The sequence below is a fragment of the Aedes albopictus genome, chromosome 2 (genome assembly GCF_035046485.1).
Source record: "Aedes albopictus strain Foshan chromosome 2, AalbF5, whole genome shotgun sequence".
NCBI lineage: Eukaryota > Metazoa > Arthropoda > Insecta > Diptera > Culicidae > Aedes > Aedes albopictus.
In genome coordinates this window covers 346930502-346954721 of record NC_085137.1, presented here as the reverse complement: position 1 = coordinate 346954721, position 24220 = coordinate 346930502, and the positions used below count along the sequence as shown (strand labels likewise).

General features: G+C 39.9%; 2 protein-coding genes across 2 annotated transcripts in view; both read left to right on the top strand.

The window, feature by feature from the left end:
* The window catches only part of LOC134287221 (cell adhesion molecule Dscam2-like), a 452041-nt gene extending 440793 nt beyond the window's left edge, over nucleotides 1–11248 (top strand). Inside the window, exon 3 of the mRNA XM_062848896.1 lies at nucleotides 10275–11248. Coding sequence (XP_062704880.1) covers nucleotides 10275–10639 — 365 coding nt within the window. The 3' untranslated portion in view covers nucleotides 10640–11248. The remainder of the gene's footprint in view (nucleotides 1–10274) is intronic.
* LOC115263188 (pancreatic lipase-related protein 2) lies at nucleotides 1535–2768 on the top strand. Its single transcript, XM_029866140.2, has 2 exons — nucleotides 1535–1791; nucleotides 1846–2768. Exons 1-2 carry the CDS (start codon nucleotides 1577–1579, stop codon nucleotides 2657–2659), a joined length of 1029 nt encoding a protein of 342 aa, XP_029722000.2. The 5' UTR covers nucleotides 1535–1576; the 3' UTR covers nucleotides 2660–2768.
* Nucleotides 11249–24220: the final 12972 nt, after the last annotated feature.

Here is a 24220-nt window from a genome sequence, read left to right as displayed (position 1 = left end):
CAAAATCACTTACCTGTTGGAAATGCTGACCGGAGGAAAAAGGCGCTGCACCACATCAAGGCCGGTTCCCGAAAAAGGTCTGCCTGGTTGGCAACGGTACCGGGCTGATGATTAAATTTATCGCACGAAGTTCACAAAATCCCCCGCGGTGCGATAATTTGTTGTTTGTTTACAATTTGGCGTACATGATTTATGACGTTCTCGGCGGAGTTTGCATAAACCTACATCAAGAACGTTATAAACCTGAGTACTCTTGAGTAATACTTCTTACCCTTGCATAAGATGAAATAAATTTAAGACGTTCTTGTTGGAGACCAACCAGGCTGCATTGAGAACGTTATAAATCCTAGTATTCTTGAGTTATGCTTTTAGCTCTGGCATGAGTTGAAAGAAATTTAAGGCGATCTTATGGTGATGTTGATTGAAACCATCGATGATGGACCGACCACCGGCCTAGATTTCAATGGAAGCCATGTTGAGAAAACTCATGAGCAATGTTCGCATGACCAGGAATAATATTTTTAAATATTTTATTAGTGCGTTATAATGGAAGCGCGTTGCAATTTTTGGAAGTATCTTGCAACATATATACGATGAATTTTGCTTGGCATTTGGCATCCTTGCTACATCCCGGAAATATTTCCAATATGTGTAATAAATTAATCCCGATAACAATAATGTGTCATTTTCATTGTGATTTTAATTTCAATTTAATTCACCAAACTTTTTTGTCCATATAGAAGCTGCATCAGCAACAACACTGACAAATTTATTATCGTTTTATCGTGCACTTGAAGATTTCTACAAGGAGAGAGCAATTCGCCTTGAGGACAACTTGGGAAGTACAACAAGTTTTAAGAGAAATTTAAAAACAATTCTCCAAGAGCATCTTAGGATGGGCCTCTTTGATCTTATGGCGGGTTTATGGTTGAGTTGATGTCGTGTTGTAGAGCAATTTGGTTTATGTATGGTTTTAAAGAACAGGTGTTGGAGAATACTTCAAAAGCATTATACAATTAATTTTGTTACTTGGGAATCGATTACAAACATTGTTAATATTAATCCTTTGAGACCAAAGTAGCATCCTGCCGTGCCTGTGACGTGCTATCATTCAAGGTTAAACTGTGAGTTTCTGTTATTTTTGGAGTCACATGGACACGTGTTTCAAGAACAATGCTTTCCTTTTACCGATTCTAGACGTTTCAGTTGTTTACTATCTACTAAGAACAATGAATGGTTCTCATCCTGATGTGAGGTGAATGACAGCAAGATAAAATCGATCTAGAATGAGCAACAATGGGCAGCATTGACATTGTAGAACTCTGTTGTAACGGTCAAGTGTAAATTGATCTGTAATACTTGTACCGTAGCTGCTGAAAAGTGGTCCAAGGTCACCTCACAAGACGGTATAGCAAAACAAAATTTGCGTTGCCGAATTGAACACTTGTTCAAACGTTCCTCAAGATGATGATCGTGCATCTTTATTTCTTTATTACCAAACGAACTGATGTCGATCAGTGTCATTTGAGGAGGAATTGCGACCTCGAGCACCCGTCCGTCCTTCGAATGCTGGAAAATGTATTTTTTAAAGTTATCCTTGTTTGTTGCCCTAGCGGGTTTTGGTGCAGTTCATGGAGGAATTTTCGATATCTTAAGTACTGAATCAGATTACAATTTGGCGTTTGCCATGGACACCTTGTTCGGGCTGGTAATTAACACTACGGAATTTTGGATCAATGGAAACAATACGGATCCAATCGACGTGAACGTAAAATTGATGTGTGGAAATAGGTAAGTTTGTTGGAATATTTTTACGAATAGATTTTCCAACGTCTGCTTTTTCAGAAATACAGCATCTCTATCAAGAACCTACATCAACGACGCCAATTTAAAATCAAAAATCGATACTTCGAAGCCGATTGTTTTCATTACACATGGATGGATAGACAACGGAAACCGCGTTTGGATCAGGGATTTAAAGAATGACTTCCTGACATATTTTGACACGAACGTTTGCGTTGTTGATTGGGGCAACTTGGCAATTGTGGGATACATGATTGCCGTGAAGAATACCTTCGATGTTGGGCAATACGTAGCGCAGTTCATTACGTACCTCAGCAATCAGGGTATTCCACTGAGTAAGGTAACGCTCGTGGGTCACAGCTTAGGGGCACAAATCAGTGGACACATTGGCCGCAACCTAGGTGGCCAAGTAGGTGCAATCTACGGCTTGGATCCTGCGGGACCGCTGTTCACGATGCCTTTCGATGTGGGAACTGCAAAACGCCTGGACAAGTCGGACGCCAAGTACGTTCAGACGATCGTCACGTCGAAATGTACTACCGGTGTTTGCGCAGGAGATGGACACGAGAATTTCTATCCCAACGGAGGATGGGTGCCCCAGGTGAACTGTGGCGTGCCTTTGCTTTCCAATGCCGAGAGCCCGGAATTGATCAGCTGCAGTCACTCACACTCGATTACGTTGTTCCGAATGTCATTGAATCCGAAAAATGTTTTCACCGGAAAAGCTTGTGTGGATTACTTTTCCTACTATGCGTTGATGTGCTTCTTTAGCTCCACCACAAAAATGGGCGTATATTCAAGTCGGATTGGTGGAAACTTCTACGTTAAGACTTCAGCGTTTTCACCGTTTACGTGAATGATTTAAATGGAGAACAGCAGGAAAAACGGATGATCGACCGGTATGGTTTATATTTTTTGAACGTTGGTAATAAAGTTATCTCAGCAAGGTCTTGTTCTATATCCAACCAGTAATTTTATGCTATTCAGTATCACCATTTTTTTTATACAACTTGTTTTAGCATCATAATGGCTTACTTTCCCGTACTGGTTCATTAAGCAATTGAAATCAGTTGCATAGTAAGAACCTCTCGCGCGGTGGTTTAGACAACAATAAGTGAGTGCACGTACAATCAACCATATACATAACATGGCAACCGTAGAACAACTCGTACCTGAAAGCTTCTGATTCAAATATTGTGTGGTAAACTCTTAAGACTTAATGCTATCTCAGAAAAAGCATATCTCCATGATACCATGTATGGTGCCCCACGCATTAATTCCAGGTAATCTCTTTTGAAAAGTTTCACCAACCTGCCACACTAAATTGCCCTGCTTGCACATCTTTCGCAACCCTTGTCAGTTTCTTAATTCTTCGGTAGTCCGAGTGATCAAATCTTCTTACGATACACCAACCCAACCAGCCCGCTAACAAAACCACCAACTCCCATTTTCCCCCAACGCAGCACGTACCTTCCTCTGCTAACAGACCGGAAACAAGCCGAAGACAGAGAGCATCACATAATTACTGGGGAAAACTTTTCACACACATACACCCCGGAAACGAGGTGAAACTTCTTAAAAACTCATTACCCAACAGCAAAGCGCGTGATCCATGAAAGCACAACACACGACGACGACGACAGGAGAAGGGTTGCGAGAGACTCAAAATAGAACAGACCAAAACAGCTCTCCATGGGGCTCGACGATGTTTATTTCAACGCTGTGCACTGACTGTGTTGTTTACCGTGAACATTTAGCACGAAATTAATCTTTTCTCCAGCTGCGCTGTGCCTTTCATGACGGGAGAAGTGCAGAAACATCCTTCCAGGCAAGATGGCAGAAAATGGTGTGATTCCGCAAACCGACAAGAAGCAAAAACCAAGGAAAACAAAAATAACAATCGGTCTTTCTGAGAAAATGGTACCTTACCGAGCTGTGGTGGTGATGGCTGGATTCTCGGTATCAATTTAAAGGGTTGGGTATGGCCATACGCCATTTTTTCTACGCTGATATCGATATCATCAACTTGAATGTGAGATCTGTATAACCACCTATCAAAGTTTCATCAAATTTTTAAAAATAAAAAGTTTCCTTGCAGCCAGGAGCTTGGCAAAGAAAGAGCTGTACTTTGGTAATATTCTGGGAACTTTCACAAAAATCCTTAAGGATTTACTTTGTTTCGTTCCTGTTATGACTATATTACTGTTTCTTTTTAAATTTTACAACGTTTCAAAACTTTGCTCCGCTAAGTTTTTTTTAAATGTTCTTTACACAATGCTCCGTTCTTGAGTTATGATTTTTTGACGAATATTACAAGAATTCTCCCAAGAATTCCCCCAAGAGCTCTTCCAAGAATTCTTCCAAGAATTCTCACAAGAATTCCCCAAGAGCTCTTCCAAGAATTCTCCCAAGAATTCTTCCGAGAATTCTCAAAAAAAAATCTTCCAAGTATTCTTCCCAGAATTCTTCATAAAATTCTCCCAAGAATTCTTTCAAGAATTCTCCCAAGAAATCTTCCAAGAATTCCCCCAAGAGCTCTTCCCAGAATTCTTCCAAGAATTTTCCCAAGAATTCATCCAAGAATTCTACAAAAAAATCTTCCAAGACCTCTCCCATGAATTCTTCCAAGAATTCTCCCAAGAATTTTTCCAAGAATTCTCCCAAGAATTCCTCCAAAAGCTCTTCTAAGAATTCTTTCAAGAATTCTTCCAAGAGTGTAAACAATTAGCCAAAATAAAATTTCACAAATAAAAAAAATTAAAAAAAAAATCTTCCAAGAGTTCTTTTAAGAATTCTTCCAAGAACTCTTTCATCAATTCTTCCAAGAACTCTTCCGAGAATTCTTCCAAGAGTTCTTCCAAGAATTCTTCCAAGAATTCATCCAAGAATTCTTTCAAGAATTCATCCAAGAATTCTTCCAAGAATTCTTACAAAAATTCTTGCAACAATTCTTCCAAGAATTCTTTCAAAAATACTTCCAAGAATTCTTCCAAGAATATTTCCTTGAATTCTTTCAGGAATTCTTCCATGAATTCTTCCATGAATTCTTCTAAAAATTTTTCCATGAATTATTCCTAGAATTCTTTCAAAAATTCTTCCAAGAATTTTTCTAAGAATTTTTTCAAGAATTTTTCCAAGAATTCTTCCAAAAATTCTTCCAGGAATTCTTCCAAGAATTCTTCCAGGAATTCTTCCAAGTATTCTTCTAAGAATTTTTCCAAGAATTCTTCCATGAATTCTTCCAAGAATTCTTCCATGAATCCTTCCAAGAATTTTTTCAAGAATTATTCCATGGATTCTTCCAAGAATTCTTCCAAGAATTCTTCCAAGAATTCTTCCAAGTGTTCTTCCAAGAATTCTTCCAAAAATTCTTCCAAAAATTCTTCCAAAAATTCTTCCAAAAATTCTTCCAAGAATTCTTACAAAAATTATTCTAAGAATTGTTCCGACAATTTTTCCAAAAAAATTTCCAAGAATTCTTCCAGGAATTCTTCCAAGAATTCTTCCAGGAATTCTTCCATGAATTCTTCCAGGAATTCTTCCAAGAATTCTTCCAAAAATTCTTCCAAAAATTCTTCCAAAAATTCTTCCAAGAATTCTTACAAAAATTCTTTCAAAAATTCTTTCAAGAATTCTTTAAGAATTCTTCCAAGAATTCTTTCGAGAATTCTTCCGAGAATTTTTTCAAGAATTATTCCAAGAATTCTTCCAAGAATTATTCCAAGAATTCTTCCAAGAATTCTTCCAAGAATTCTTCCAAGAATTCTTCCAAGAATTCTTCCAAGAATTCTTCCAAGAATTCTTCCAAAAATTCTTCCAAGAATTCTTTCAAGAATACTTTCAAGAATTTTTCCAAAAATTCTTTCAGATTTGTGGGAACAATTCTAGGAAAATTATTTAAGCATTCTTCAAAAAATTTCAAATTGTTTCAATTTTTTCTTTCAAAGATTTTTTTAATTCTTCCATTTTATTTCACTTTCTCAAGAATTCTTCGAAGAGTGTGAAGAATAAGTTAAAATTCTCAAATATAAAAACCTTTCAAGAGTTCTTCCAAGAATTCTCCCAAGAATTCTTCCAAGAATTCTGGAGAATTCTTGGAGAATTTTGGAAGAATTTTTGGAAGAATTCTTGGAAGAATTTTTGGAAGAATTTTTGGAAGAATTCTTGGAAGAATTCCTGGAAGAATTCCTGGAAGAATTCTTGGAAGAATTCCTGGAAGAATTTTTGGAAAAATTCCTGGAAGAATTCTTGGAAGAATTCCTGGAAGAATTCTTGGAAGAATTCTTCCAAGAATTCTTGGAGGAATTCCTGGAAGAATTCTTGGAATTTTTTTTGGAAAAATTCTCGGATCAATTCTTAGAAGAATTCTTGGAAAAATTCTTGAAAGAATTCTTGGAAGAACTCTGGGAAGAATTCTCGGAAGAATTCTTGGAAAAATTCTTGGAAGAATTCTTGGAAGAATTCTCGGAAAAATTCTTCCAAGAATTCTTCCAAGAATTCTTCCAAGAACTCTTCCAAGAATTCTTTCAAGAATTCTTCCAAGAATTCTTCCAAGAATTCTTCCAAGAATTCTTCCAAGAATTCTTCCAAGAATTCTTCCAAGAATTCTTCCAAGAATTCTTCCAAGAATTCTTCCGAGAATTCTTCCCAGAGTTCTTCCAAGAATTCTTTCAAGAATTCTTCTAAAAATTGTTCCGAGAATTTTTCCAAAAAATTTTCCAAGAATTCTTCCAGGAATTCTTCCAAGAATTCTTCCAGGAATTCTTCCAAGAATTTTTCCAGGAATTCTTCCAAGAATTCTTCCAGGAATTCTTCCAAGAATTCTTCCTGGAATTCTTCCAAGAATTCTTCCAGGAATTCTTCCAAGAATTCTTCCAAGAATTCTTCCAGGAATTCTTCCAAGAATTCTTCCAGGAATTCTTCCAAGAATTCTTCCAGGAATTCTTCCAAGAATTCTTCCAGGAATTCTTCCAAGAATTCTTCCAGGAATTCTTCCAAGAATTCTTCCAGGAATTCTTCCAAGAATTCTTCCAGGAATTCTTCCAAGAATTCTTCCAGGAATTATTCCAAGAATTCTTCCAGGAATTCTTCCAAGAATTCTTCCAGGAATTCTTCCAAGAATTCTTCCAGGAATTCTTCCAAGAATTCTTCCAGGAATTCTTCCAAGAATTCTTCCAAAAATTCTTCCAAGAATTCTTCCAAGAATTCTTCCAAAAATTCTTCCAAAAATTCTTCCAAGAATTCTTCCAAAAATTCTTCCAAAAATTCTTCCAAGAATTCTTCCGCATTTTTTTTCAAGACTTCTTCCAAAAATTCTTCCAAGAATTCTTCCAAAAATTCCTTTAAGAATTCTTCCAAGAATTCTTTCAAGAATTCTTCCGAGAATTTTTTCAAGAACTATTCCAAGAATTCTTTCAAGAATTATTCCAAGAATTCTCCCAAGAATTATTCCAAGAGTTCTTCCAGGAATTCTTCCTAGAGTTCTTCCGAAATTTTTTTCAAAAATTTATCCAAGAATTCTTGCAAGAATTCTTCCAAAAGTGTCAAGTATTGGCCAAAGTTAAATTTCAGAAATAAAAACAATTAAAAATCTTCCAAGAGTTCTTCCAAGAGTTCTTCAAGAATTCTGATGTGTCAGCTCATTACGGTTAACTCAAATTGTGGTATTAATGGTAACTATTTTAAATTTGAAAGAACCTACACTATAAATTAACCTTTTTAAACCACTTTAATTGTTCCCATACCCATTCTAATCATTCCGCATAGTTCATAAACTCCAATCAGGACCTATTTCCACATTAAATCTATTATGCTAATTACATCATCCGGAGAAATTCAACGAGGTACGATTCGAATCGCATCCCTGGAACGCCTCATCAACCGTTGCTCGGAATACGTACATTCATATTTCAATATCCAATATGGCCCCAACGATCGGTGGTTGGGTGGGTGGTTAGCTGTATGCAAATAAAAACTTTAAAGAGGAAAAAAAGCTCAACCAACCTCCGGTCGTCGTTTCCATGGCGGCATCATCCAGAGTCCAGAGTCTGTCCGTGAACAGCAAGAATGGGTAAAACTTTTTTAATTAATATTTTTATGCCCGTGGAAGTCCGGATCTTCGCCATGGTTCGGTTTTGTTTTTTATTGGCGCGAATATTTTTCTCTGATTTTTATGCCGTCCATCGCATTCTTTCTGAGGCTCTGGATTTTATTTTATGATGCTATTTACGACAAGCAATACGTGCGGCCATTTTACTGCTCCTGATGGCGCGTTTATGCACAGCGGTATTTATTACGACCGAAAGCATTATTTTCGGCATTTCCGCCAGCCAACAGGGGCTGGGTGGCATTTTTTTTCGTTATGATTAATTTAACATTCGATGAGCTGCAAATTGCTGCGTATTTTTCAATCCGTATTTGTGCAAATTATGCAAATGCAAACCTGTCAGTTCAACTTCCATCGATCAATTCAACATTGCTTGATTGTAGCTGAACCAAGCGAAGAGAAAGACACCCCCAATCGTTTCCTGTTTCACACATTGCCGAAACCCCGTAACACTATCGACAACCACTTAAGTGCGGTTATTTGCCACCATTACCTCACGTCTTGAACAATTTCTTACGGTTTTGCAACGCTACTATCAGGGAGAAAGCTGTTGCTGCCGTGGTGCCATTATATGTTGCGCTCCTCGTACGATACGGCGAGGAAAATGCAGGAAGTGCACCAAAAGTGTAGTTTTATAGTTTTACGTTTTGTTAAGTGCGATTTGCCGTTCAGCTGTGCACGAGCAGCATATTTGCTGTAGTTGGCTTTGGTATGACTTTTCCTCTTTCTCCCTCGCCCTGTCCGGAAGCAAGTACTTTACCCACATACATAGTACGGGCCGAGTAAATCATGCGAGAAAAGTACGCCAGTTTTTCGGAGGAGTCCCCGTTTTATGACTTTCAATGTTGTGATAAATGTACTCTGGGGAGAAGGTTGCCAGGCTGTTGCGTTTTGGTGTCATTGTTGCACTTTTATGATCCAAATGGCTTAATGAAATGTATCCGGAAGAAGTTTAGTGAGTCGAATATCAACTTGCGAAGAATTACACGGTTCATGACATAAGACAAGAAGATAAGAAGACAAGAAGACAAGAAGACAAGAAGACAAGAAGACAAGAAGACAAGAAGACAAGAAGACAAGAAGACAAGAAGACAAGAAGACAAGAAGACAAGAAGACAAGAAGACAAGAAGACAAGAAGACAAGAAGACAAGAAGACAAGAAGACAAGAAGACAAGAAGACAAGAAGACAAGAAGACAAGAAGACAAGAAGACAAGAAGACAAGAAGACAAGAAGACAAGAAGACAAGAAGACAAGAAGACAAGAAGACAAGAAGACAAGAAGACAAGAAGACAAGAAGACAAGAAGACAAGAAGACAAGAAGACAAGAAGACAAGAAGACAAGAAGACAAGAAGACAAGAAGACAAGAAGACAAGAAGACAAGAAGACAAGAAGACAAGAAGACAAGAAGACAAGAAGACAAGAAGACAAGAAGACAAGAAGACAAGAAGACAAGAAGACAAGAAGACAAGAAGACAAGAAGACAAGAAGACAAGAAGACAAGAAGACAAGAAGACAAGAAGACAAGAAGACAAGAAGACAAGAAGACAAGAAGACAAGAAGACAAGAAGACAAGAAGACAAGAAGACAAGAAGACAAGAAGACAAGAAGACAAGAAGACAAGAAGACAAGAAGACAAGAAGACAAGAAGACAAGAAGACAAGAAGACAAGAAGACAAGAAGACAAGAAGACAAGAAGACAAGAAGACAAGAAGACAAGAAGACAAGAAGACAAGAAGACAAGAAGACAAGAAGACAAGAAGACAAGAAGACAAGAAGACAAGAGGACAAGAAGACAAGAAGACAAGAAGACAAGAAGACAAGAAGACAAGAAGACAAGAAGACAAGAAGACAAGAAGACAAGAAGACAAGAAGACAAGAAGACAAGAAGACAAGAAGACAAGAAGACAAGAGGACAAGAAGACAAGAAGACAAGAAGACAAGAAGACAAGAAGACAAGAAGACAAGAAGACAAGAAGACAAGAAGACAAGAAGACAAGAAGACAAGAAGACAAGAAGACAAGAAGAAGTGGATAAAAGAAAAGTAGAGCTCAAAACCCAATTTCGTGAGAAAAATCAGAAGAGTTGAAAAGCGTAAAGTATCTAATATCCCACAATATTTTGAAAGAAAAACAATGAAAAATCCTAAAAATCAGAAGTAGACTACAAGAACAAAAATAACAAGGCAATAAAAACGAGCTGTGAAAAAGATTTAAATATTTCAACCCGAGTGCTATTAAAAAGCATAAAGGTGTTATTACACATAACAAACATTTGAATCAAGAAAAACTAGTTCAAAACTTTTGTATCAAACCAAACATATGTTAACTAAATACTAATAATCATATATCTTCCTTCATTGCAGGCTTCACACTGGCGTTCGATTCACATCTGAGGGGTCCCTCGTTCGTCATGGAACCACCACCGCGGCTCGAGTTCTCCAATTCGTCCGGCGGTTGGTTAGACTGTTCGGCCTCGGGCAGCCCTCAGCCCACCATCGATTGGCTCTCGGTGGACGGAACATCCGTCGGCGACGTCGGTGGAGTTCGACGAGTGCTACGGAACGGTACTCTGGTGCTGCTTCCGTTTCCTGCTGCGGCCTTCCGGCAGGACATCCACAATACAATCTATCGATGCGTAGCGTCGAACACCGTGGGGCGAGTAATCTCCCGGGACGTTCAAGTCCGAGCAGGTAAGAGATCACGCCACCGCAAACAATGTCCAGATTAAATTCCAGACTCGAGTGTACGCAGGATGCGCCCGTAGAGAGAAGAGCTCAAATCACGGTAACCCACCCACCTTTCCCTCCACCGGAAACGTCCGAAGCATAACAACAAACTGCAAAAATTTCATTATCCAAACAACAAACACCCACCACACCATCTGGCAGCAAAACTTCTCTACTAATGCCGAGAAACGACCAGAGAATAACAGCCATTATCAGCCCCTATCGTTTTGTCTACACTGCTCGGGTCACTTGTCAGACCCAGGGCACGAAACACCGGGAAAAACTCTCACTCACCAGTCCGCTCGCTCGCTCCTGGGGTGGTGGGAAATTGTTCCGCTTGAACACGATCTCAATCACATTATAAACGAAATCTCAAAGTACGTGATTGGAATTAATTCCAGAAATTTCTGTGCCAAACTCTCGTCATCTTTTGCGTCCTTCCTTCAGCAGGCGCTGCTAGGCACTGGAGCCTTCCCCTCGTAGCATCGGATTTCCAGTCTAGGGTGTCTAGGTCTAACTCAATTCAAATCAACCAACACGCCATACCACCGCCACCGCCGCCGTCACACCCACAGGGCATCACGTCGGCGTCATCATCTTCACCGACTCACTCCGGGCGCAGTCATTGCATCGCTTTCCGCCGGATGAGTGACTCGCCGTTGATGCCGCCAACGGACTGACTGGTGGAGAAATTCCATCAACTACAACTTTCATTGGCCGGGGAGCACGCAGAGTTAGGTCGAAAACCTTAAAGTTGAACGTTGTGAGAATCCTTCAACTTAACTGATTGTTATGCAAAAATATTAGTGTTGATTTGGAGTGTGATTCAATTTGAACCGGATTTTGATTGAATTTGGATTGGATTTGGATTGGATTTGGATTGAATTTGGATTGGATTTGGATTGGATTTGGATTGGATTTGGATTGGATTTGGATTGGATTTGGATTGGATTTGGATTGGATTTGGATTGGATTTGGATTGGATTTGGATTGGATTTGGATTGGATTTGGATTGGATTTGGATTGGATTTGGATTGGATTTGGATTGGATTTGGATTGGATTTGGATTGAATTTGGATTGGATTTGGATTGGATTTGGATTGGATTTGGATTGGATTTGGATTGGATTTGGATTGGATTTGGATTGGATTTGGATTGGATTTGGATTGGATTTGGATTGGATTTGGATTGGATTTGGATTGGATTTGGATTGGATTTGGATTGGATTTGGATTGGATTTGGATTGGATTTGGATTGGATTTGGATTGGATTTGGATTGGATTTGGATTGGATTTGGATTGGATTTGGATTGGATTTGGATTGGATTTGGATTGGATTTGGATTGGATTTGGATTGGATTTGGATTGGATTTGGATTGGATTTGGATTGGATTTGGATTGGATTTGGATTGGATTTGGATTGGATTTGGATTGGATTTGGATTGGATTTGGATTGGATTTGGATTGGATTTGGATTGGATTTGGATTGGATTTGGATTGGATTTGGATTGGATTTGGATTGGATTTGGATTGGATTTGGATTGGATTTGGATTGGATTTGGATTGGATTTGGATTGGATTTGGATTGGATTTGGATTGGATTTGGATTGGATTTGGATTGGATTTGGATTGGATTTGGATTGGATTTGGATTGGATTTGGATTGGATTTGGGTTGGATTTGGATTGGATTTGGATTGGATTTGGATTGGATTTGGATTGGATTTGGATTGGATTTGGATTGGATTTGGATTGGATTTGGATTGGATTTGGATTGGATTTGGATTGGATTTGGATTGGATTTGGATTGGATTTGGATTGGATTTGGATTGGATTTGGATTGGATTTGGATTGGATTTGGATTGGATTTGGATTGGATTTGGATTGGATTTGGATTGGATTTGGATTGGATTTGGATTGGATTTGGATTGGATTTGGATTGGATTTGGATTGGATTTGGATTGGATTTGGATTGGATTTGGATTGGATTTGGATTGGATTTGGATTGGATTTGGATTGGATTTGGGTTGGATTTGGATTGAATTTGGATTGGATTTGGATTGGATTTGGATTGGATTTGGATTGGATTTGGATTGGATTTGGATTGGATTTGGATTGGATTTGGATTGGATTTGGATTGGATTTGGATTGGATTTGGATTGGATTTGGATTGGATTTGGATTGGATTTGGATTGGATTTGGATTGGATTTGGATTGGATTTGGATTGGATTTGGATTGGATTTGGATTGGATTTGGATTGGATTTGGATTGGATTTGGATTGGATTTGGATTGGATTTGGATTGGATTTGGATTGGATTTGGATTGGATTTGGATTGGATTTGGATTGGATTTGGATTGGATTTGGATTGGATTTGGATTGGATTTGGATTGGATTTGGATTGGATTTGGATTGGATTTGGATTGGATTTGAATTGGATTTGGATTGGATTTGGATTGGATTTGGATTGGATTTGGATTGGATTTGGATTTGGATTGGATTTGGATTGGATTTGGATTGGATTTGGATTGGATTTGGATTGGATTTGGATTGGATTTGGATTGGATTTGGATTGGATTTGGATTGGATTTGGATTGGATTTGGATTGGATTTGGATTGGATTTGGATTGGATTTGGATTGGATTTGGATTGGATTTGGATTGGATTTGGATTGGATTTGGATTGGATTTGGATTGGATTTGGATTGGATTTGGATTGGATTTGAATTGGATTTGGATTGGATTTGGATTGGATTTGGATTGGATTTGGATTGGATTTGGATTGGATTTGGATTGGATTTGGATTGGATTTGGATTGGATTTGGATTGGATTTGGATTGGATTTAAAATTGGATTTGGATTGGATTTGGATTGGATTTGGATTGGATTTGGATTGGATTTTCTTTAATTTAATGGACTGACCGAGAATCGAACCCGTTATTCTCAATATCGTCATGCTAAATACGCCTGTATAGCTGTGGATATATGCTGGGAATTATATTCTTTATCCAAATTTCTATTATTTTACTTAATATCATTCGACCTATTGGTTCAATACCTTTAGATACAACACCAACCTATTTCGACTTGATGAAGATGAAGACACACGAAATGACGACGAGATGCTGCTACGATGATTGAGCGAGCACACAGAAGATGATGCTGGAGGAAGTTAGAAGGAACATCACGTCTTGGCTTGGTGAACTCCAAGTTCAACTTTTGCTTGTGTTGCAGGAAATCGGTAAATTCAGTTAGAATAAGTGCGAACGGTACTTCCCCCGTTGTATGGAAATGAATTCTTTTATGGCGGGAGGTTTGACCCACGAAACGGAAAGTCTGCCACTAAAGTTCACAAATTATTGGGGAGTATGTTTTACGTACATCCACGGAAATTGACTTAGTTGATCATTTTTGACTAATACAATAAAAACGAAAAATCTCGAAACCAGTTTTATAAGATCCATTTTTTCTTTATTATTTTCTTTTTGTTATCTCGCTAACTATGAAATATTAATGTTTTTTCATTGAAAATTATACCAAGCAAAGATGCTACGTTACATGTTTGATACTAGAAATATTCATGCTGTAGCTGGGAACTTCCCTTTTCAGGCCCACCCTTCCCAGCAAGGGTGCGATCATTCATTTGCAAAAAATTAACTTTCATTTGCTATTACATATCTCAGTTCAGAAGAATGCTATCGAAAAACAATGTATGGATGAATTTAACCTTGTAGTTTTATCTGAAAGTTTGCCGAATAACATTGGGGTCGCAAACGTATACCAAAGTCGTGAGCGAGCTGTGAAGGCAACTCTCCACGCGGTGAATGTAAATTACAGTACCTACAGTCGGAACGGTCCGGAGTCAATCATTGACGTTAGTTTTTGTAGTCCTGGTCTAACAAATAGTTCGAACTAAAGGGTAGACGACAGTGGGAACCTAGGATTCATTCCTAAGCGAACCATATATGCACGTCAGTGTGGATTACCACCTTTGGCACCGAAAGGTGACCTAGCACCGGGAAATACGATTTGCTCAAGCGGAGTACGCCTAGGCGTGGTGGGGGACCTGCAGTGGGCTCTGCTGGTTCTCTTCAGAAATTCCACACATCCGGAAGCAAGCTCTGTATAAGCGACTTGACACCGCTTCTAAAGTGTCACAGCCCAGCTAGGAGTGCCTCGGGCACATCAGGAACGATGCCAGTAAGTTCCTGATTATGGTATACTGGTCATGCTCAGTGTTGGTAAAAACTCAAATTCTCAAATCTCATGGTTGAGTTGTTTCACGCGCGATTCTTGACTCGCCAAACTCACCGCCGAAAAAATCGTGCATGAGTTGACTCATGATTTCACTCATTTCTTTATTTCTTGGTGTTCTTAATGTTTACATCGAAGTTTTTAGGATTGAATGATAGAACAAAAGCAAATCTAGCGTACAATAACATTGAATGCCGTTCAAATTGATTTGGATTCGTTTCACAAGCGAACGAGATTTCGGCGCTTGGCTCGTGAGTGCGAGATTTTGCATGAAATTCTCGCGCGTGAGAAAACGATTCAGAATCGTGGGCCAGTTTGCTCACGCGGGAGCGGTTCATGAGTGTGCTTTGAGTGTGAGTTTACCAACACTGGTCATGCTTAGTAATTGGTTTGAGATGGTACACGGTAACTACGCACTAGTGAGCTGATGGTGACGGCATTCTATCCTCTTAGTAAAGGTCGGGTGACGCTGACTTGAAACGGCGGGTAGGCTAATGTCGACACTGTCTTCCGCCCTATAAAACCGTGGCATGGCCTTGGAGTACGTTCCAGACCTGTGCCCTGCTTAGGCAACTAACTGGGTGGAAGTAGGTTCAGTTGAAGTATCCTGATTAACGCTGATTCGGCTCTGAGCCCAGTCTCCATAAGGGCCTGGGCCAACCCTTGGGTGGCCTCCCTGCTTGCATAGATAACCACCAGGTTCCTTGGCGACTACCTCATTTACAGCGAGGGATAGCGGCTCTAAGGGGGGCCCATCAGCAATAAGTGTAAACAAAATCAAACCAGTGGTCGAGTGCGGTGAGGGGGAACTGAACCCGCTTGCGCGTGGTGGCTTGGCGAGATCGCCACCCTGAGGGGCTGGTGCATCCACCAGCGACCCAAAAGCGGGAAGTTCAGCGAGCGTAGGCGCGAAAAGCGGTACAGTGCCTGAGGAAGCACAGATGACGGGTGCAGACCTCACGCGGGCGCTGAACCGCAATCGAAGTGGTCTACCGAAGATGTTGGTAGTGGCCGAACAGCTGGATGAGCTGATCGGCTATACGAGTGGAAGAAGCAACATCAGCAAGGACCTGAAGCAGGGCCTTCTGAAGTTGCGCAAACCGCTGGCTCTGGACACAAGGGCGTAGCCAGAGGGGGGCAGGGGGGGGGCGTGCCCCCCCCCCTGACCGAGCAACTATATTCTAACTTAACCGATAAACTTAGATGATCAGAGCTGTTTTTGACTAGTAAAAATGAAATTCTCCTGCATCCTCGGTTTTTTTTAATGTATGCAGGAATTCCATCGGAAATTCTTGGAGGAATATCTTCGAAAATTCCTGAGGGTATTCCTTTGGAAATACCTGGAGGCATTCCTTTGGAAATTCCCGAAGGAATTCCATCCAAAATTCCTGGAGGAATCCCTTCGCAAATTCCTGGAAGAATTCCATTGGAAATTCCAGAAGGAATTCCTTCGGAAATTCATGAAGAAATTCCTTCGGAAATTCCTGAAGGATTCCTTCGGAAATTCCTGAAGGATTCCTTCGGAAATTGCTGGAGCAATTCCTTCGGAAATTCCTGGACGAATTCCTTCGGAAATTGCTGGACGAATGTCATTAAAAATTCCTGGAGGAATTCCTTCGGAAAGTCCTGGAGGAATTCCTTCGGAAAGTCGTGGGCGAATTTTTTCGGAAATAATTTTTGGATTTTTTTTTGGAAATTTTTGCAGGAATCCCTTCGGAAATTCCTAGCGGAATTCCTGGAGGAATCCCTTCGGAATTTTCAGGAGGAACTCATTTGGAAATTCCTGGAGGAATTCTTTCAGAAATTTCGGGACGAATTCCTTCGGAAATTGCTGGACGAATTCCTTTGGAGATTCCCGGAGGAATTCATTCGGAAATTCTTTCGGAAATTCCTGAAGAAATTCCTTCGGAAATTGCTGGACGAATTTCATTGGAAATTCCAGGAGGAATTCCTTCGGAAATTCCTGCAATAATTTCTTCGGCAATTACTGGAGGAATTCCTTCGGAAATTGCTGGATGAATTATTTTGGAAATTCCTGGAGGACTTCCTTGGAAAATTTCTGGAGGAATTCCTTCAGAAATTCTTGGAGGATTCTTTTCGGAAATTCTTTTTAGATTTTTTTTTAAATTCCTGGAGGAATACCGTCGGAAATTCCTAGCAGAATTCCTTCGGAAAATCCTGAAGGAATTCTTTCAGAAATTCCGGGAGGAATTCCATCGAAAATTCTTTTGCGAGGTCCTTCGAAAAATCTTGGATGAATACTTTCGAAAATTTCTGGAGGAATTCTTTCAGAAATTCCGGGAGGAATTCCTTCGGAAATTGCTGGACGAATTCCTTTGGAGATTCCTGGAGGAATTCTTTCGGAAATTCCTGGAAGAATTCCTTCGGAAATTCCTGAAGGAATTCCTTCGGAAATTCCTGAATGAATTCGTTCGGAAATTCCTGAAGCAATTCCTTCGGAAATTTCTGGAGGAATTCCTTCGGAAATTCCTTGGGGAGTTCCCTCGAAAAATCTTGGATGAATACCTCCCGAAATTTCTGGAGGAATTCTTTCATAAATCTATAGAGAAATTCCTGAGAAAATCCTTCGCAAAATCCTTGGATGAATTCCTTAGGACATTCCTGAAAAAAAAAACATTCTAAACTTCTTAGAGGAATGCTTTTTATGATTCCTGGGGGAATTCCTCCGGAAATTACTGGATGAATTCCTTTGGAAATTCCAGGAGGAATCCCTTCGGAAATTGCTGGAATAATTTCTGGAGGTATTCTTTCGGAAATTCCTGGAGGAATTCCTTCAGAAATTCCTGGAGGTATTCCTTCGGAAATTCCTGGAGAATTTTTTTTCGGAAAGTCTTTTTGGATTTTATTTTTGGAAATTCCAAGAGGAATTCCCTCAAAAATTCATGGAGGAATTCCTTTACAAATTCCGTTAGGAATCCCTTCAAAAATTCCTGGAGGAATTCTTTCGGAAATTCCGGGAGGCATTCCTTCGGAAATTGGCGGATGAATTCGTTTGAAGATTCATGGAGGAATTCCTTTGGAAATTCCTGCAGGATTTTTTTCGGAAATTCTTAGGAGAATTTCTTCGGAAATTCCTGGAGAAATCCCTCCGGAATCTCTCGGATGCATTCCTTTTGAAATTCGTGGAGCAATTATTTCGGAAATTCCTGGAGGAATTCCTTCGGATATATTTGGAGGATTTTTTTAATTCCCGGAGAAATTCCATTGGAAATTCCTGGAGAAACTCTTTTGGAAATTCCTGAAGGATTTTTTTTTTTGGAAATTCCAGGAAGAATTCCTTCAGAAATTCCAGGAGAAATTCTGTCGGAAATTCCTGGAGAAATTTCCAGAAGAATTTCTCCATGAGTTTCCGATGTAATTCCACCAGGAATTTTGCGAAGGAATTCCTTCAGGATTTTCCGAAAGAATTCCTCCATGTATTTCCGAGAGAATTCCTCCAGGAATTTCCGTGGCAATTGCTCCAGGAATTTCCGAGGGAAATCCTCCAGGATCTTCCGGAGAAATTCCTCCAGTAAATTTCGGAAAAAATCCTCCAAAAATTTCTGGAGAAATTTTCCGACGGAATTCTTCTACGAATTTCCGGAGAAATTCCTCGAGGAATTTCCGGAGGAATTCCTCCAAGAAATTCCGAAGAAATTCTTCTAGGAATTTTCAAAGGAATTCCACTTGGAATTTTTAAAGGATGTCCTCCTGGAATGTCCGAAGGAATTCCTCCATGAATTTCCGAATGAATTCCTACAGGAATTTTGCGAAGGAATTTCTAAAGAATTTTCCGAAGGAATTCATACATGAATTTTCGAAGGAATTCCTCCAGAAATTTTCCGACGGAATCCCTCCACGAATAACCGAAGAAATTCCTCGAGGAATTTCCGGAGGAATTCCTCCAGGAAATACCGAAGGAATTCCTCCATGAATTTTTCGAAAGATTCACGAATTTCTGAAAAATTCCTCCACGAAATTTTTAAGGAATTCCTCCTGGAATTTCCTGAGAAATTCCTCCATGAATTTCCGGATGAATTTCTTCAGAAATTTCCGGAGGACATCCTCCACGAATTTCCGAAGGAGATCCTCCAGAAATTTTCAAAGAAAATCCTTCTGCAATTTCCGAAGGAATTCCTCCTGGAATTTCCGAAGGAATTCCTTCATATATTTCCGAAGGAATTCCTTCAGGAATTTCCGAAGGCAATCTTCCAGCAATTTCCGAAGGAATTCCTCCTGGAATTTCCGAGGGAATTCCTGCAGTAATTTCCGGTGGAATTCCTCCAGGGAGGAATTTCACCTGGATTTTTTAAAGGATTTCCTGCCGGAATTTCCGAAAGAATTCTTTCATGAATGTCCAAAGGAATTCCACCAGGAATTTTCGAAAGAATTTCTCCAGGAATTCCTTCACGAATTTTCGAAGGAGTTCCTCCATAAATTTCAGAAGGAATTCCTCCAGGACTTTTGCGAAGGAATCGCTCAAGGATATTCTGAAGGAATACCTCCATGAATTTCCGAAGGAATTCCTCCAGAAATTGCAGGAAGGAATTTCTCCAGGTATTTCCGAAGGAATTACTCCAGGAATTTCCGAAGAAATTCCTCCAGGAATTCCCGAAGGAAATCCTCCACGAATTCTCGAAGGAATTCCTTCAAGAATTTCCGAGGGAATTCCTCCAGGATTTTCCCGAAGAAATTCCTCCAGGAATTTTCAAAGGAATTTCTCTACGAATTTCCAAACAAATGCCTCCCGGAATTGCCAAAGAAATTTCTTATGGATTTGCCTTGAAATACCTCCAAAAATTTCCGAATGAATTCCTCCAAAAAATTTTGATGGCTGTCCTCAAAAAAATTCCTTAGGATATTCTCACATGATCCCCAAACGTGTTTCTGAAGGAATGTTTGAAGAAGTTAATCAAGTTTTCGTAGGAAATCCGCAATACATTTTTGAAAGAATTTCTTGAGGAATTTTCGAAGAAACTTCTCAAGGATCTTTCGCTGGAATTCCTTGAAAAATTTCGTAAAGATTTATAAAAAAACGGAAAAAAATCCTCAACGAACTTATCAAACAATTTCTCACGAAATTTCCGAAGGTGTTCCATAAGACATTTCAGACATATGTCAAAAACTCCAAACGAACTCCTTTAACAATTTCCGAATTTTCCATATCAAGGCATTTTTAAAGGAATTCTTCAAAGAATTTCCGAATGAGTTCCCCTAGGAAATAAAAAATCACAAGAAGCGTTTCTTCAGGAATTGCCGAAATATTTTTTCAAGGAAGTTTTGAAAGATTTTTGAAGAAATTCCTTATGGAATTTCAGAAGGGATATCTCATGAGACTTTAAGTGTTTTTTTTTTTCAATATTTTCGATAGAATTGCTTCAGGAATTTGGGAAGGAATTCTCACAGAAATTTCCGGATGAATTCCTCCAAGAATTTTTGGAGGTATTCCTCAAGGAATTTTCGGAAGAATTCCTCACGAAAACTCCGAAGAAGTTCTTCAAGGATAATTCTAAATCTATTTCAAAGAAATTCCTCACGGAATTCCCGAAGAATCTTCTAAAGGAAATCGTAGAAGAACTCCCGAAGGAATGTCTTAAGGAATTTCTCAAGGAGCTTTAGAAATGAAGGAATTCCTCAAGAAATTTCTGAAGAATTTGTTAAGGAATTTCCGGTGGAATTCCTCATGAATTTTCGAAATAAATTCCTGAAATTGTTTTTTAATTGATTGCTTTAAAAATTTCCGAATGCATTCCTCTAGCAACTTCCAAAGATATTCCTCCAGGAATTTCCGGAAGAATTCCTTTAGAAATTTTCAAAGAATTTTTTCCGGTAATTCCGAAGGAATTCATTAAAGGATTTTTCGAAGAAATTTCTCCAAAAATTTCTTAGGGTATTCCTCAAGGAAAGGAATCTAGTTTGATGGGAATTTTTGAAAGAATTTCCGGAGAAATTCTTAAAGTATTTTCTGGAGCTTACCAAACGGATTTCTGGTGGAATTAAGAATGATATTTGTAAAGAATTACTGGGGAAATTCTCAAAAGAATGCATGGTGAAACTCGTAATAAAACTTCTGGAGGAATTATTGAAGAAATTTCTGAAGGTATTCCCAACGGAATTACTGCAAGTTTTCCGAAGGCAATTTCTGCGGGAATATCTACATAAAAATAACTTGGAAAAATATTAAAGAAATTTCTGGAGAAACTGCTGAATAAATTCAAATTCATGATGGCATTTTTTTACGATTAAAGCATTACGATTACGATTACGATTTACGATTAAATTAACATTCAAATTCATGATGGCATTTGTTAAGAAATTCCTGAAGCAATATCTTGAGGAATTCCTCAGGATTAAAATCATATATGATTCTTCCATTGAACCATTCCTGTTAATCACCCATATTTCATACTTCACTTTATTTTTTTTTTAAATGATGCAGTATTTGAACTTCTTGTTACTGAAAAGTGGTTTTCAGTGTAAGGGTGCTGGCCCCCCCCTGGCCGAAAAGCTGGCTACGCCCTTGTCTGGACAAAAAGGGGTTCGATCTCCTGGCAGAGGAGCGAAGTGCTGCCGACGCGAGCAAGGAGGAACGGTCCACGCAAACGGACAGCTTCCTCTTTGCGGATAACGCGACGATGCAGCACGAGACCATGCAGCTCGCCGGGGCCGTAGCGGAGCGGTCAAGCCGCCCTACGACCCAAGCTGCACGGACGAAGCCTGTCGTAAAGTCGCGGCCCAAGAAACGACAGGCAGAAACGGGTGCGGAACCGAAGAGGGCGGAAAAGGGTGCGGCCAGCGCGAGCAACCAGGCTGCCAAACCGGTTGCGAAACGCGCAAGGGGCAGGGAAACCAAGCCCCGGCAAGACAATCCCAAGAAGGGAGGTAGCCAACCAGACCAAGGGAAGGAGAACCCTTGGATTACGGTTGGAAATAGAAAGAGGTCGAGAAAAGTGAAGCCAGCCCGCAAGCGCGGAAGGAGCGACGCGCTGGTCATCAAAGCCGAGGCAGACACATACGCCGAGGTACTGAAGGCCATGCGGGGCAAAAATCGTCTCTCACCGCTGGGCGCGAATGTAAAAAAGCATCCGACGCACCAGGACTGGAGAGATGATGGTAGTGCTGAAGAAGGATGCGGCCGAGAAAGGTGCATCCTACAAGGCACTAGCCCATCAAGAAAAAGTACAGGTAAGAGCTCTAACAGCGGAGGCAACTCTCCAGTGTAAAAACCTGGACGAAATCGCCTGCGCAGAGGAGCTCGCAGCCGTACTTAAGCAGCAGTGCGATATAAATGCACCAAGTGCATCGATCCACATGCGAAAGGGCCCGGCTGGTACGCAGATTGCCACGTTCAAGCTCCCCGTAGTGGAGGCGAATTAGGCGATAACAGTCGGCAGCGTCAAGTTAGCTTGGTCAGTGTGCCCGCTCAGCATACACGAGCCGCCGCTGGCGTGCTTCAAGTGCTTCGAGCAAGGACATAAGTCCTGGGCATGCAAAGGCCCGGACCGGAGCAAACTCTGCAGAAGGTGCGGACTAGAAGGCCATTTCGCCAGGGAGTGCAACTCGGCATCAAAATGCCTGATTTGCACGGCGAACAAGGGCCACATGACGGGCGGGCCTAAATACCCAGGCACGCGAGCAGGTCGAAGTGTCAAGCGATAATGCAGGTTACACAATTAAACCTGAATCACTGTGAAGCTGCGCAGCAGTTGATGTGGCAATCAGTCTCGGAGTCTAGTACAGACATCGCCCTGCTAGCTGGCCCCTACCGCATCCCACCCGACAACGGGAACTGGGTAGCGGATAAGGCTAAGCTAGCGGCGATCTGTACAACCGGTCGTTTCCTGATCCAGGAAATAATTTCTAGGTCGCACGAGGGCTTCGCAATAGCGAAGATAAATGGGGTGTACTACTGTAGTTGTTATGCCCCTCCCAGTTGGCCGATAGACCAGTTCTCAGCTAGTAGGGTTGAGTCCCTTGGTCCTCGGCGGAGACTTCAACGCCTGGGCGATTGAGTGGGGTAGCCGATCGACTAACACGACCCAAGTAACACAGAAAACATCTTCTTAAATGTAATTCAAAAAAGATGTTGCAGTACAGTATTATAAGTGAAACTACATACATCTTGTGTTGAAAAGTTTTAACTATGTTCAGCAATAACATGTTTTTAAAAATCTTGTCAATCTCAGAACAAGTTATAATAACGTTTATTTAATGTTGATAACACAAGATTTTTGTCTCATCTCCTTCCTCAATTACAGAATATATGTGAAACATCAGCAGCACATATTTATAACCTTTGGGCACAAACATGTTACGATAACGTTATTTTTAAGTTTTAAATACGTTAATATACCAGTTTGAAAGTTCGTATTCTCTTCTCACTCACTAAGATATTCTTCATGAAACATGTTTTGTACTTAAAAATACGAGGCCATTCAATTATGATATTCTCAATTTAGTTGAAAATCGGAGTTTTCGACTAGTGAAGTTGGATTTTTCTCCAAATCCGTGCGTCGGACCTAACTTCGGAAGTGGTACGCTGTATAGTAAACCTGGCCAGCTATACAGCGCACCACTTCCGAAGTTAGGTCCGACGCACGGATTTGGAGAAAAATCCAACTTCACTAGTCGAAAATTCCGGGTTTCAACTGCATGGGGAATATTCTTCGCACTTAAATGTCAGGCCAATAACAGCAAATGTTCACTTAAGGTACTTACGTGTCGACTACATCTCACTTCGAAGCACAGTTTAATCTTTAATCACTAAGAATATTAGAATTCTTTTGCTCCAGGAGGAACTTCGCTCAAACTTTGTTATTGTTATACTTTAGATCAAAACAGGTATCCGAAAACAAAAATCATATCGTTGCAAACGGATGTTTCAAATTCGTTGCTATGACGTTTTTTGAATGTATTTCAACCAATTGAAGTAGTTTTCGGCAAACATGTTATTGAGAAGTGCTAGCGATGTTATTTAAACGTACTTCTAATGTTTTGAATTCTGTCCTATTAGTCCAGATAAATTAAAGTGCCTGCTCAAAAGTTTTATACAAATTATTTTATGTTAAACCGTTTGTCCATCTGCAAAGGTTTTCTATAATTTTTTTCTTATGACGTTTTAAACATTTATTGAAATAATATATTTCCCTTATTTGTAACGAACGTAAATTCTACGATCTAAGAGCAGATAATTATTACAAACAGTATTCTAAAACTTCCTGACCGTACTGTGTCATGAAGCCCCCATGTTGCATGTCTAAAAAATTGTTCGAAAATCTCACACAAACCCGAGAGATGAAAAAAACTTCCTTTCTTATTTTCAATCGGATGGAT

Excerpts from the sequence above, each read along its gene's own strand:
- LOC115263188 (XM_029866140.2), top strand. The coding sequence starts at position 1,577 with ATGTATTTTTTAAAGTTATCCTTGTTTGTTGCCCTAGCGGGTTTTGGT. Across the intron at positions 1,792-1,845 it reads AAATTGATGTGTGGAAATAG|AAATACAGCATCTCTATCAA; the intron begins GTAAGTTTGTTG and ends CTGCTTTTTCAG.